This window comes from Asparagus officinalis, chromosome 1 (genome assembly GCF_001876935.1).
Source record: "Asparagus officinalis chromosome 1, Aspof.V1, whole genome shotgun sequence".
Taxonomy (NCBI): domain Eukaryota; kingdom Viridiplantae; phylum Streptophyta; class Magnoliopsida; order Asparagales; family Asparagaceae; genus Asparagus; species Asparagus officinalis.
In genome coordinates, this window is record NC_033794.1 from 13,708,059 (window position 1) to 13,723,718 (window position 15,660).

At 39.6% G+C, this 15,660-nt stretch overlaps 1 protein-coding gene across 2 annotated transcripts; it reads left to right on the forward strand.

Annotated features, from left to right (window-relative positions):
* LOC109850939 lies at nt 2,805-5,481 on the forward strand. 2 transcript variants are annotated; one of them, XM_020421032.1, is made up of 3 exons: nt 2,805-2,889; nt 2,981-3,072; nt 3,372-5,481. In XM_020421032.1, the coding sequence occupies exon 3, from the start codon at nt 3,453-3,455 to the stop codon at nt 5,307-5,309; it is 1,857 nt and encodes a 618-aa protein (XP_020276621.1). In that variant the 5' UTR covers nt 2,805-2,889; nt 2,981-3,072; nt 3,372-3,452; the 3' UTR covers nt 5,310-5,481. The 2 variants fall into 2 exon arrangements, with proteins under 2 accessions (XP_020276621.1, XP_020276616.1); XM_020421027.1 differs by having other exon boundaries at nt 2,827-3,072.

A 15,660-nucleotide genomic window follows, 5' to 3' on the forward strand; every position in this document is an offset into this window, starting at 1 on the left:
GTCCTGCAGTTATTATCACAACTGATAATAACAAAACGATAGTCCCCACTGTGGAGATCAGCACATACCAGAACATAAGCAGGACAAACATTTACTTTGTGCATAATGACCAAAATTATAAAAGTTGCGTGTGCCCATATATGTGGATATGTTAATGTTCTCTTTTTGCACGTATGAAATTGTGAGGTTATACAGTTAACAAGAACTCATTATCTCAAATACGGATATTTTCAAGTATCTCAGTCATATGAACAATCATGTACCTCACTTATAAACGAAGCAAAATTATAAGCATCAAATAGAACTGTAAATCCATCTTTTGTTTTCCAATGAGGGCCTCAATTTAATCTTGAACCTGAATTCGCCATTCATATAATCCAGTAAAGCCTCAATTTCAGATACAAATCTATTATGTTGGCTTAGGCAAAATGACATGAAGCATCAAATTCTAAAATAAAGTATCTGATGTATGATTCATGGGATAACAAAATGCGTATACCTGTCTTATATATGAATGATGTGTCCGATGTATGCTACAAATGCTAAGATACATTAACACAGTATCGATGAGAGTCCATCAGGCAACATAATGCATCTGATATGGAAATGGATGTCTCATTCACTAAGTATTGTGCAAGATGGATCAATATGTTAAGTATCTCAATGCAATAAAAAATCTAACCGCAGGTCAACAAAAGAATAATGAAAAACCAGAGAAATAATTACAAGGCAGAACTTGTTAATGAGGTTCAGAGACCAATGTGATTACCTACATCCTTGGAGTACGACCAGGTTAGGATTCCACTACTAATCAATGAAGGATTACAACCAATCTTCCAACCCTAATCTCACCTCCTTCGAGTCTCTATTTTTATCTCCTCTGGATACAGTAAATAATAGGCGACTAAAGATGCATATTTATAACAAAGGGTTTATATCTACAAGGCCAAAAACACAAAAGTTCTTGCACCATATAAACTGTGAATTCAATTTTTTTAGGCATTCAATTTCGGGGTGCAAGTATTCTAGGTGTCCAATTTCATCTCCCTGTGATATGTATTCTCCACGTAAAACAGGCCCCACAAACAACATTATCCTTGTCCACGTTTATAGATTAAATGATACCCTACTCCTATGATACATCCACATAGAGGGTGGAGCTGTATAAACTTGGCCTAGCGCATTGCTTCTGGTATCAGGTTTTCTGAAGTTGTAGAGCTCCGGCTTGTTTGGTTGTTTGACACGCGGCAAAATCAACCGTAGAACTCTCTCTCCTGATAATATCTCCAAAGCATTGTTCATATTCCAACTGAATCCTCAACCATCAGGCCTTAAATATCCTCTTGAACAAGTACCAATGAGTCCTGGATCCCAAGGCTCAGGACAAGATGTGTGCTCGAATCCTAACAAAGTTTACGAGCACAGTGCATATGATATATATATATCTGATGAACGGTGAGTCCCATATGAGAGGAACAACAGATGGATGGAGATGGAGATGGAGACGGGGGAGTTCTTCAATGAGGATGGAGATGACGGAGAGGTGAGCATGAGTTTGAAGGAAGTGACATTCTGGATTCAAAGCACGTACGGGCTCGTCGTTGAGGGCATGCATTGATGTGAGGCCTAGTAAAGCGAAAATGATTTGCAGAAGCTTGAGTTTTATCAATGTTGACGAGAGATGCAAGGTATTTGTTGTTTATATCCAGAAGTGTATGCAGTTTTCATAGGAGGCTTGTTGTATATTGCTTAGTCTTTGTATCGAATGTAAGAGGTCTTGTACCCTTTTTTTTTTTGTTTGGGAATGGTGTTCGCAAGCGTGTATTTGTTGATTTTCTTTAAATAATTTTTGCTCGCAACGCTGTGGATCTTCTCTATCGTATAGTTGACATATTGAATCATAATTGTTTTATTAGTGGATGATCTTGAGTAAAAAAAGGAATGAATATGATTCACAAAGATTTGATGATACCTATGAGGTGGATGAAATGAGCGTACGCTATCAACAAGAGGTATCACACTCTTTGCTTTAGCAATGTTGTTTGCGTGCATATTTTGATAACCGTTCAAAATTTTAATTGCAAGCATAATACCTGGATTCTGATCCTCTTCATCGTAAATAGATAGTAGAGGCTTCATCTCTTCAAAATCATAATCATTATTATTTAGTAGAAAACTATGATTTATCTAAAGTAAAAAGTGAAAACGAACACAATTCAGGACGCACGATGGCAATTATATGTTTGAGGGTAAATCGTGGATAATCTCCCTTCGTCTACCTTCAGTAGTAGTACTTAATACCTTTCAATTCAAGTGATAGAGGGGTCCAATTGCAATTTAACTTTTTTGGGTGGTAATTGCTACTAAAATGGTTGAGAAATTATGAGTAAAATACAACTGAAGGTATAGATGAGGAGTGCAATTTCTCCCTTTTAAATGAAAATCTTGCATAAATAATGTTAGAGGCACACCACCCACCACAACCCCAACCACACTCCCCACCTCATTGCTACAGTAAACCGGGCCCCACATGGGATTTTAAAAATTTAAAATCCCATGTGGGGCCCGGTTTACTGTAGCAATGAGGTGGGGAGTGTGGTTGGGGTTGTGGTGGGTGGTGTGCCCCTAACACCACTCATCTTGCATACAACGTAAGAATTGAAACTTCATAAATATTCACTCCAGTTATCTCAAGTTTTGCGCATATTTTCCGACAGCCCAAGAGCCCAAATGGACCCGAACCTTGCTCAATTTTACCATCAAACCATTCACTATGGGCCCATATAAAAAGTAAAAACAAGCAACTATAAAGGACACAATCGACATCTCCCCGATCCAAACCCATCCCCTTTCTCTCTCTATCTCTCTCGTCACTCGCCCCCTTTCTAGGTTTTCGTTCTTCCCCCAAATCTCTCACGATTATAATCATAAAATCTGAATAAATTCCCTCCATTGAATCGTTTTTCCTCCAAATTTCTAGGGTTCCGATCGAATTTTCAGCTCATTTCTGCTTGGATTGCGGAGCAAGTCTCGAGTTCGATCTCCACCTAGTGTTTTTTTTATACTTGATTGGTAAGCTTAGTATCATTCCATTCTCTCTCCTATGGAATATCTTTTTGTTTAATTTTTTAGAAAGATAGAATCTTTTGTAGGGTTCTTGCGAATAAATTGTTATACTTGAAAATTTGAGCTAAACTAACTAGGGCTTATTCGTGGTCTTTTCGTATGTTTGTCAGTTTTTGGGATCACCTATAGCTCTATCTGCTAAAAAAACAGTTTTGATGTGAAATTTGAAATAAAGGCAAGATTTTGGTATTATTTTCGCTTTTGCCACTCGGTATACAGTTTTATGCAATCTAAATACTTTGCAGGTACAAAACTACTTCAGAGTTAGATCATTGGAGATTTTATGGGTTGAATGAAAGTAGTAGGGCAGATCTTATATAATTTTCATGGGGGACCATCAGTTACCCATTGGTGCTCAAGATCATAACTTGCTTGGTGTTCCAGACCACAATTTGCTTGGTGTAGAAGATCATGGTTTAGTTACTGGCCAGGAACATAATTTCGTTAATACAGACTACACTCTAGTTATTGGTCAAGAGTTTCCCGATGTAGAAACTTGTCGAAGGACACTTAAAGACATAGCCATTGCCCTACATTTCGATCTCAGGATCGTGAAGTCTGATAGAAGTCGGTTTATTGCCAAATGCTCAAAAGAAGGGTGTCCATGGAGGGTCCATGTAGCTAAGTGTCCTGGTGTCTCTACTTTCACAGTAAGGACTTTGCATGCTGAGCACACTTGTGAAGGGGTTCAGAATTCTCATCACCAACAAGCTAGTGTGGGTTGGGTCGCTCGATCAGTCGAAGCCCGAGTGAGAGATAATCCACAATATAAGCCGAAGGAGATTCTCCAGGATATCAGGGAGCAGCATGGTGTTGCTGTGTCTTATATGCAAGCTTGGCGTGGGAAAGAACGAAGCATGGCAGCAGTCCATGGTACTTATGAGGAAGGGTTCCGATTTCTTCCTGCGTACTGTGAGCAGATTAGGAGAACAAACCCTGGCAGTATAGCACTAGTTTATGCCACTGGCCAAGAAAACTGCTTCCACCGCCTTTTTGTATCATACCGGGCTTCTATTTACGGGTTTCTTCATGCTTGTAGGCCACTCCTGGAGATTGATAAGGCTGATCTCAAGGGAAAGTATCTCGGGACTTTGTTATGTGCTTCAGCTGTTGATGCTGATGACGCTCTGTTTCCATTGGCTTTTGCTGTTGTGGATGCCGAGAGTGATGATAATTGGATCTGGTTTTTGTCTGAATTAAGGAAGCTTATCTTAGTAAACACGGATAAGATGCCTGTATTGACAATACTGTCAGAGAGGAAGAAGGGCATTGTGGAAGCTGTTGAGACCCATTTTCCTAGTTCTTTTCATGGATTCTGCCTTCGCCATGTTAGTGATAGCTTTCGTGAAGAGTTCAAGAATACAAAACTACTCAACCTTTTTTGGAATGCTGTATATGCGCTGACTGCAGCTGAATTTGATGCAAAGGTGGCTGAAATGATGGAAGTTCAAGATGTCATGCCTTGGCTCCATCTCTTCCCACCAAGCCTCTGGGCTGTTGCATACTTTGAAGGCATACGATATGGACACTTTGCACTGGGCGTTACAGAGTTACTGTACAATTGGGCCCTTGAAGGGCATGAGCTTCCAATAGTGCAAATGATGGAACACATAAGAGAGCAATTAACAGTTTGGTTTCATGAACGTCGCAACATAGGTATGTCTTTGGGTTCAATCCTCGTGCCCTCTGCTGAGAAACTTGTCTCGGAAGCTGTAACCGATTCACGATGTTACCAAGTTCTCCGTGCAAATAAAGTTGAGTTCGAAATTGTTTCATCAGAGAGAACAAATATTGTGGATATACAAAGCCGGTGCTGCTCATGTCGTCGTTGGCAAATGTATGGTATACCATGTGCACATGCAGCAGCTGCGCTTCTCTCCTGTGGTGAAGATGTCCGTCTCTATGCTCAAGAATGTTTTAGTGTGAGGAAGTACTGTGAGGCTTATTCACAAGCAATACATCCCATTCCAGATAGAGGTATGTGGAAGGAGCTTGCTGAAGGAACAGAAGGAGGCGGTAAAACGGATATTATTATACGCCCACCTAAGACCCGGAGGCCACCTGGTCGCCCTAAGAAAAAGGTTCTTCGGTTGGAAAGTTTGAAGCGTCCAAAGAGGGTTGTTCAATGTGGACGTTGTCATTTACTAGGACATTCTCAAAAGAAATGCCCAATGCCAATCTAATAGTTTTGAGCATCCAGTGTTCTGTTTAATGTTATTGCTGTTCTTATAAATTGCAATTGCAGTAGAAATAGCAGTCTGTCCTGGCATGCAACTGTGCAAGCCTTTCTGACCTATCTGATCGTGAGTACATTCTACATTTAGTTACATTCTGGGAATTTGTCTTTTCATGGAAGTCAAGCTTTTAATGACTGTATGTGCTTTTGACATCATCCAAAACCCAGGATTTGGCTTCCTTTTTTTCCTCTCTTGTATTGTTCTTTACAGTGAAGAGTGAAGAAATATAATGTAGCTGTGTGCAAGCTTGGTGATCAGACGTGCTGTTTTCAGCCTGTTAACTGGTAAGCTTAAATTGTTTGTTATCCTCCATTGTATCGCAAGACTTCCAATTTCTCCTTGTATCCTCATTATTTTGTTTGTCAAAGTATATAATTCTCTTATAGTTCTATAAGCTGACTTTATTTTAGCAACTTTTTCCCCCTTGTGCTAATTCTATGTATACAAAAAGACAAACCAGGGTGCAAATATACTTCATGTCCTATGTTTCTGTATTTCTGGTTTTTAAGTTATCCTTCACTGTCGTAATTGTTTGATACAACAAAAAACATAGAGGAACCTCCTCCTTGATGCACTTTTCTTGTTGTTTAACTTCGTTCTGCGTATTGATTTGAATACTTTGCCTCTCACTAGTCACTACTCCATATATGATGGTGTGATATAGCCGTACAGTGATTCCCCTTGTTTCCTTTACCTTTTATATTGATATACCTAGTCAAATTAAGCTAAAAAAATGCAATTTGGTTGGTCTTTTTCTCAGAGTTTTCTTTTACTTGATTACACCCAACATTCTACAATTGGGAATGGTCACACATTGTTATATAAGTTTTGAATCCTTCTTGGGAGATGGAGTGCAGTGCATACTCCATAAGATAGAAATGAATTAAAAAGTTTGGATACTTTATTAGAACACAGCAAATATGTATCACATATATGGCATGTCATGGAAAACTCATCTGTAACATTTACACAAAGAACATGCTCTGTGGTGGGTGGAATTTTTGGAGCAATACCCTCCATCTGTCATGTGTATTGCTTCTAGGTCTCCTCGACCTTTAAATACTAAGTGCATCCCCTCAATTTCCTTTTTCCACTATCATTCAACACATAATATGAGAAGTCTGATTACCTGCTTTTCCATGTTGTGAAACTCAAAACTATTTTGATGGCGCGCGTTGGAATAGTTAGAAAGATGTCTTTGGCTTCTAAAATTTACGTAAAACAGATGGGCCAAAGAATGTTTATTTCCATGGATTTGTTAGAAATCCGTAAAATGGGTGGGCCAAAAGATGCTCTTTATTTATCAGAGCAGCTTTTCAAAGCAACTTTCAGTGTTTGTTTTTAGATAAAATATACTAGCCAAAGTTGTGGAATTTTCTGTCATCTCAGCAAAAGTTGGTGTCAGAATCCTTTTTTTAAATGGATTTACTGGGAAATTGGGAAATGTTGTTTATGAAAAAAAATTGTGAACCTCGCATCCCATTGTGAGAGGAGAGTGAATAATTAAGGTAATTGATGGGATTCAATGAACATTTACGATTTTTCCATTTTCTACTGAATTAAAGAAGAGAACTTTACAAAAGCTAGAATTGGGACATTTCGTTATCTTCTTCTTCTTGTCCTTCCTTTTTTTTATTTTTTATTTTAATTTTTTTGGGCATTTTGTTATCCAATTTTCAAAGCAAAACACAAATTGGTATGGGAACCAAAAGTGAGGAATTCTGGAACTGGCTATATTGCAATTGTAATTTTGCGGCAAGCAGGTTCCAAGCTGATCTCTCCTTTTTCCTCCACCTTTCTATGAAGTATCTAGCCTCAGTTGCTTTTTCCAAGGCAATATGTCCTGGTTCATTGTAACTAGGTGGCTAGGCATCCGCTGAATATGGCTCTCTCAGTATTGGATTATTTTGTGACATTGCTTTCGCTCTGAGCAACTCTCAGTTGAAAATGAGAAGTTGAGAGCTGAAACAGGAGTATTGATCTTTTAACTAGATGGAACATAAGAATTTTGAAGGAAGCACCGGTTTAAAAACGGCTTTATCCATGTTGTACCACCAAATAATTTTCATCTGTGCCTAATCTGTACATATCCCGACAAAGGGCAACCTCGAGCCTGAATGCTTTAAGCTACAGTTTTAGAAACAAATCATTGGAGGCTTGGAGCACAATTTTTCTTTGCCCCCCGAGGAAGCATATTGTTTAATTTCAGCACACTTTAATATTCTAATGCTGATGTAAGCGTGCAAGCTCTGTGCCTCACTTCATAACAATTGATAAGTTGAAAAGGCTTGTCAAAGCTATGTCTATTACTTCTATTGATCGTATTGTGCAAGATGTGCTTTGATGATATTCTTTGCTGCAATTTTTTCAGAACCATGCACTCCTTCAGATAAGTTACAAACTCATGTAGGTGTTGTATGTCCATGAAGAGCCTTGAGATTTTGCTTTCAGCGTTAAACTGAACGATGATGGTGAGTGCCCCTTTCTGTGGATCATTACGATGAATATCAGGTACTCAATTGAGTTTGTTCCACAAAAGAAGATAAAATTCAGTACTGACATACGTATCCTTTGTTTGCAGTGCTTGTATAAAAGACAAATCTTTTATGAGCTTTGAGATGAAATTGAGAAGACAGCCAAACCCTTGTGTACTTCAATAATCTATATTTGGCGAAAACAATGCGCTTGTTTTCCTGCAGAGTTTATCGGCAAAATAGTGCTTGTTGTTTACTGTTAGTATATCTGTTCTTGCTTGCGAATGTGTAGACCGGAAACAGAAACACTCTTTGATTTCAAATCAGTGCTTCTATTCCTTAATAGAGGAAGAAGTTGAGGAACTTGGTATCGCGCCGCTGGGAGTTGAATGGGAACTTCAAAAGCTCAAATTGCTATTTTGTCTCTCTTTGAATGGAGCTTTTTCATCTTTGATTCTTCTTGGCCCTCCTGGATCTCTCGTCCATTATGCCCTGGACTAATAAATTCTCTCTCAGAATTGAGGTACTTAGTGAGATAAATATCAGTGGAAGTACGTTATAAACTTCATCTTCAGTTTTTAAACAAACTTATTGCAACTATCTGTGAATCTAAACCCAAGGGAAATTCTTTGGTATTAAAATACAAGAACTGTATATCATGAAGCCAGTCAGAAAAGATTCCATTAGTGTCGGCTGAACATTATAAACAACAAGGTCACATATTCATATATTATAGGTATAACATATAACTGACATGTAGCTGACCACGATCCAAACTCATTAAGCCCGATTGATTCAAAATCCTCTTACATACACAACAAAATATTTGATACAAGGAAACAGCTGCAGTCTGTCTCCATTAGTCAAAAAGAATTTTTTTTAGGTCTTTTTTTCAATAGTTGCGACTAGTGTTGAAACATACATACAACGCAGTAGCGGAAATTGCATATCATGTAGATTAATCAAAATTAATTAAAATCTAGAAGAATATCTGAAATGATTTTCGAATTTCTTCGATAATCTGTCCCAAGATCAATACGAAATAGCTTCCTCAAGAGAAAAAACATTCAACTGAAATCCACTCGTCACCGAAGAGGAGTAATACTTTGAGATAGGTTCTCAAAATCTATTTTTCTTTTTTTTATTTCTTTTACTTCTTCCTTTTTTTCTATAATGCTACATATGAATCTTATATATAGGATTGTACCCGCTTTATAGATTTCAATTTTAAAACAATTCTTAATTGTTTAAATAAAACTCTATCCATAACATTTAAAGATAAAATATTCTTTCCATAACAATTAGGATAGAAATAGTATTGTGTTACATGTAAACATCTTCTAATGACATTAGTGAGACCAATTGGGTCACATATTGAGAACCAATTATTAATCAAATTAATAATTTTAATTTAACAATCAAATCCCTATCCGATCAACTGTTCATGAGAACCAATTATTAATCAAATTAATAATTTTAATTTAACAATCAAATCCCTATCCGATCAACTGTTCATAAAAGCTCTTCCATAATATGATTAATAATTTTAATTTAACAATCAAATCCCTATCCGATCAACTGTTCATAAAAGCTCTTCCATAATATGTGATTAAATATCCGTGAATAATATTATCTTACATTCAGTCCCTTCCAATATCAATTTATTTTAGGCAACTTTATTGAGCAGGACTAATCACTTATTTGCTCATTCCTAAAATTACAATCCTATGAGCATAAATAAAAATCATTTTGAAACATCAAAATATTTTATTTTATAAGAAAATAAATTTAGAAAAATAATTTTTAAAAATCACCCGTCGACGGGAATTTAATATCTTCATGGGATATGAATTATAAATTAACTCATAAAAATGAGTATACTGAATCCTATCTAGATATCCATCTTTTCATTAAATGAAATCTAATAACCCAACATTTCAGGTTGTATAACACTTATAAAACAAGCTTAACAATCACATCAAAGTATACTAAATTATGAAATCGAAAATGATAATATCATCAAGTCTAAGGGACCACGTAACAATTCAAATTCTCTATCTCTTAGGTGACTCTTCCTAGAGAATCCAAATAAGGTTTTGTGCTACACATATCAAATATGCGCTTATGACATACACCCAGGGAATCTTCATTCCCGATAGCTGAGATCAACCATCACATCTCATTTATCGTTGTCATGCATAATAACTTGTTATAACAAAGTTATCATTTGCTAGTTATAGATTAAGCACAAATTTAAGAAACCTCTGAATTAGATCATATCTCCAAACAAGTAACCATCACAGTGCATGATCTAACAAAATAATTTCTAAGGATAATATAACAATTATATAAAAGATAACAAAACAACATGTGCAACAATAAAACTTAATTAATATTCAATAAAAATGTATTAGATGTTTAAGGGCATATAACACTACTCTAACAACTAGGATGTGACAATAACTTTCATCTGAAAGGTGGTAGATGAAATAATAATGTGGTACATGCTTGGCTCAATCTTTCCCTCTTCTGCTTTCATTTTCTTCTCCCACCTGCGTGTCTGAAAAGAAAAAAGTGAGGGAAAAAAAGAGAATGAGATCAGCAGATGCTTAACAGAAACAACATGTTGACCAGCTGAAGCTATTAGTTCGAACACATTGAATGGAGGTAAAAGGAAACATATGATGGGGGTAAACAAAAATAATAAGCAAATAATCATAACCCTAACTAATTATAGGGAGAACTCCAATAAATTGAATAGCCTCGAACCATGCCTCATGTTTTTAATCAATAACATAGACGTCGTTACACTTCAAAAAAAAATTTTTAACTGGTTATAGTGTTAGCCAACGAAAGGAGCCTCACAAAACAAAATGTGGGGGCCCACAAATGTGGACTCCACAAAAAAAAAAAGATTTCGGTGCCGTTTTCTTTGAAGAATGAAAAAGGTGGCGGGTCCCATTGGGTCCCACAAATATTTTATTATTAGTGGCGGGTCTCACTGATAATATTATATTTGTGCATAGTATTTTCTCACTATAAATATGGTCCTAAACTTTTAAGGAAATCACATCCCAACAACTCCTCTCATAGAAGAGTAAGAGAGAAAACACACAGAGAGAGATTGTGAGAGTTCTTGGAGTGTATCTGATCAAGAGATGGTGTTATTGATCTATTCTTTTGGGATATAAAAGAATTTGACGTCGTCGTTGCACCGTGGAGTAGCTCCGAAGGAGTGAATCACATATATCTGTGAGTACTGTGTTTAATATTATGCATTTATTCTATGTATTACGTCTCCGTTCGAGACGTTATTGTTGGTGTGTATCCTAACAACTGATATCAGAGCCTGATTTAGAGTATATATATCTGCTTATTGTATGCTTTGTGGCTGGCACAGTATATATATCTGCTTATTGTATGCTTTGTGGCTGCCACTAAAAGTGGATCATCCACATCAGAAAATAAGTTAGATTATTATTTACTCTTTTAAGGCACTGAGCACTATTCACGTGTACGTCACTATTCACGTGTACAATACTATTCACAAATACGCTTCGTGAAAGACGTAATCTTTCGCAATGGGATCTACAGTTGAAGACAACAGGCTTCGAATTGAGAAGTTCGACGGCCAAAATTTTAGGTATTGGAGGATGCAAATAGAAGACTATTTGTACCTGAAGGATCTCTTCCTACCCCTCCAAGGAGAGGCGGGGAAACCTGAGAAAATGGACGACGATAAGTGGAAGGTGCTCGATCGTAAAGCACTTGCCACTATCAGGCTCAACCTTCACCAGCATGTGACTTACAACGTCTCGCATGCGACCACCACCAAGGAGTTGATGGAGGCCTTGGAGGCGCTGTATGAGAAGCCGTCTGCTTCAAATAAGGTGTACCTGATGAAGAAACTATTCAATCTGAAGATGCAGCAAGGAGCTCACGTGGCGGACTTCTTGAACGAATTTCTGGCTATTGTGCAACAGCTTGCTGCAGTAGATCTCAAGTTCGACAATGAGATCCAAACTCTTCTGTTACTTTCTTGTCTGCCAGATTCATGGGAGAATATGGTGATGGTGGTGAGCAACGCCAATGGTAATGACAAGATGAAGCTTGATATGGTGATTGGGGCAATTCTAGATGAAAAATCTCACCGCAAAGTCTTAGGAGCTGAGGCCTCTGGCAGTGGGAGTGCTCTACATGTCGAGGCACGAGGGCGTGTGCAGAAGAAGGGTAGGGGACGACGAGGCCAATCAAAATCTAGAGGGAAGTCTAAGGAGCCGAACCCGAATGGTTACGGTAAAGGGAAGTGCTTCAGGTGTGGAAAGAAGGGTCACTTTGTACGGGACTGCAGAGTTTCTGTTCCAGCATCAGCGGGGATGATCGGGTTGACGGTGCAGCCAATCTCATGCACTAGACGGATTCAGATACGCTTCTCCTATCCCTAGAAGACAAAAGTGATGCGTAGGTCATCGATTCTGGCGCATCTTTCCATGCAACCTCACAACAAAATATGCTTTCATCGTTCGTGAAGAAGGACTTGGGGACAGTCTATCTTGGCGACGATCAATCTTGTAAGGTTTCCTGGAAGGAAAATTGTACCCTCAAGATGGAAGGCGTGACCACCTTGATGCTGAATGACGTTCGGTATGTACCTGATCTCAGGCGAAATCTTATATCAGTCGGGCAACTGACTGACTCCGGTTACAGAGTATCCTTCGAGCAGAGAAGTTGGAAGGTGTCCAAGGGTGCCCTGGTGGTGGCACACGGCAAATGCGAGGGGTCTCTCTACATCGCCAATGGGAAGATCGACCACTTGCTTACCGCATGACAAGCATCATCATCATCATCCGTCGACTGCATGACTTGGCATCGACGACTTAGCCACATGAACGAGAAGGGGATGCAGAATATGATCGCGGGAGAGAGGCTTCCGGGTCTGAACAAGATCGATCTGACTTTCTGTGAGGGATGCATCCTAGGCAAACAAAAGAAAGTGAGCTTCAACAAGATCGGACCGGCTCTAAAACTGCAAAAATTAGAGTTGGTGCACACCGACGTGTGGGGACCTACGCAAGTCCTATCTGTTAGAAATTCTCTTTACTTTGACACTTTTATTGATGATGCTACTAGAAAATTGTGGGTGTTCTTCTTAAAGCATAAGTCGGATGTTTTCATCGTCTTCAAGAAGTGGCTTGCCTGTGTGGAGAACAAAACATGCAATAAGCTAAAGTGACTAAAGTCTGATAATGGAGGCGAGTATTGCAGCCAGGAGTTCGAGAACTTCTACCCGTCCCATAGGATTAGGAGACTGAAGACCGTCCCAGACACACCTCAGCACAACGGAGTGGCAGAGCGTATGAATCACACTATCTTGGAGTGCGCCAGAAGTATGAGAATCCACTCCGAATTGCCCAAGAGCTTTTAAGCCGAAGCAGTCAATACTTCTACATACTTGATCAACCGCGGGCCATCCGCGGCTCTTAGTTATGGGATACCTGAAGAGGCTTGGACCGGAAAGAAGCTGAAGCTAGAACACTTACGAGTATTTGGTTGTGACGCCTATGTCATGACCAATCCTACAAACCGGTCAAATCTTGATCCAAAGTCAAAGAATCTATCTTTCATAGGCTATGGAGGAGATGAGTATGGGCACCATTTCTGGGATCACGATGAGCGCAAGGTGGTGCGCAGTCGTGACATCGTGTTCCATGAGAATGCGGTGTACAAGACCAAAGAGGTGAGTGGGAGTCAACTATCTCCCCCTCTTTTCCCAGATATTGCTGACAGTGAGGACGACGGTGAGATACCAATTAGTATAGAAGACGGAGACCAAGAGAACGTGCGAGATGAACAACAGCAGGATCCAGCAGAGTTACCGATCGCAATTCGCAAAGCTCTAAGAAATCCAAGGGTGCCAGAGAGGTACCTTTCCACCATGAATTATCTTCTCCTAACTGATAGTGGTGAGCCAGAGAGCTTGTAAAGCTTTCGAGGGGGCGAAAGGCTCTTCACAATCAGTGGATTTATCGGATTAAGGATGAAGTCAATGGACGGAGACGTTGCAAGGCGGGGCTTGTAGTGAAGGGCTATGAGCAGAAAGTATGGATAGACTATTCTGACATTTTCGCTCCCGTCGTCAAGTTGACCATGATCCGGACTGTGCTGAGCATTGTTATAGTTCGAGATCTCCATCTAGAGCAGATGGATGTGAAGACGACATTCCTTCATGGAAATTTGGAGAAAGAGATCTATATGCATCAACCAGTAGGCTTCGAGGAACGATGCAGAGAGGGCCTCGTGTGTTGCATGCGCACGAGCTTGTATGGCCTGAAGCAGGCTCCGCGACAATGGTACATGAAGTTTGAGAACTTTATGGAAGAGAACGCTTTTCTCAAATGCGACATAGACCACTGCTGCTTCATCAAGAGATATGGCGAATCATATGTGATACTATTGATTTATGTTGATGACATGTTGATTGCAGGGGCCGACTTGGCCCGCATTGAGGAGCTCAAGGGGCGTCTCTCCGAGTGCTTCGAGATGAAGGATCTGGGCCAGTAAACCAAATTCTTGGGATGAGGATCATCAGAGACAGATCAACACGAAGGCTGAGGTTGTCTCAGAAGGCCTACATTGAAAAGATTCTTAAAAAGTTTGGCATGAAGAAAGCTAAACCGGTGGGCTCGCTGTTTGCAGGCCATTTCAAGCTATCAAAGACCCAAGCACTAGAGACTGCTGAAGAGCATGAGTTCATGGCCAACATACCATATGCATATGCCGTCGGGAGTTTGATGTATGTGATGGTGTGCACGAGGCCAGATATTGCATAAGGAGTGGGAGTTGTGAGCCGCTTCATGAGTAATCAAGGGAAACAACACTGGGGTGCGGTCAAGTGGTTTCTATGCTACTTGAGAAGCTCGTCCGACCGTTGTCTTGAGTATGGCGGGGTAGATTTGCAGCTAGAGGGCTTTTGTGATGCAGACTACGCAGGGGACATAGACTCAAGAAAGAGCACGAGCGACTACATCTTCATCTTGGGTGGTGGAGCGATAAGTTGGAGATACAAGTTACAGGATACTGTGGCTTTATCGACAACCGAAGCCGAGTATGTGTCTGCAGCAGAGGCAGCAAAGGAGTTGCTATGGTTGAAGGCTTTTCTTCTTGAGCTTGGAGTAAACTTTGAGAAATACTTCATCCACTGCGACAGTCAGAGTGTCACTCACTTATCAGAGAACGACATATTCTATGCTCGGACCAAGCATGTTGACGTGAAGCACCATGCCATACGGAGATGGCAAAGCAAGAACGAGTTCAAGCTTGTGAAGATTGATAAGAGGTACAATCCAGCCGATATGCTGGCCAAGCCAGTTCCGCTCGAGAAGGTGAGGCTGTGTGCAGCCTCATATGACCTCCGTTGAGAAAGCCAGTTCCGCTCGAGAAGGTGAGGCTGTGTGCAGCCTCATATGACCTCCGTTGAGAATGTTGAGGGCCGTGCAAGACGCCAAAGATACAAGACATCCGGATGATGCAACCAAGAAGGGTGTGAAGATATGATTGATACTCAATCAAATCTTCAAGTGAGAGATTGTTAGCCAACGAAAGGAGCCTAACAAAACAAAATGTGGGGGCCCATAAAGATGGGCCCCACAAAGAAAAATGAGATTTCGGTGCCGTTTTCTTTGAAGAATGAAAAAGGTGGCGGGTCCCATCGGGTCCCACAAATATTTTATAATTAGTGGCGGGTCCTACTGATAATATTATATTTATGCATAGTATTTTCTAAAATATTATAAATAGGGCCCTAAACTTTGGGGTGTACAAAA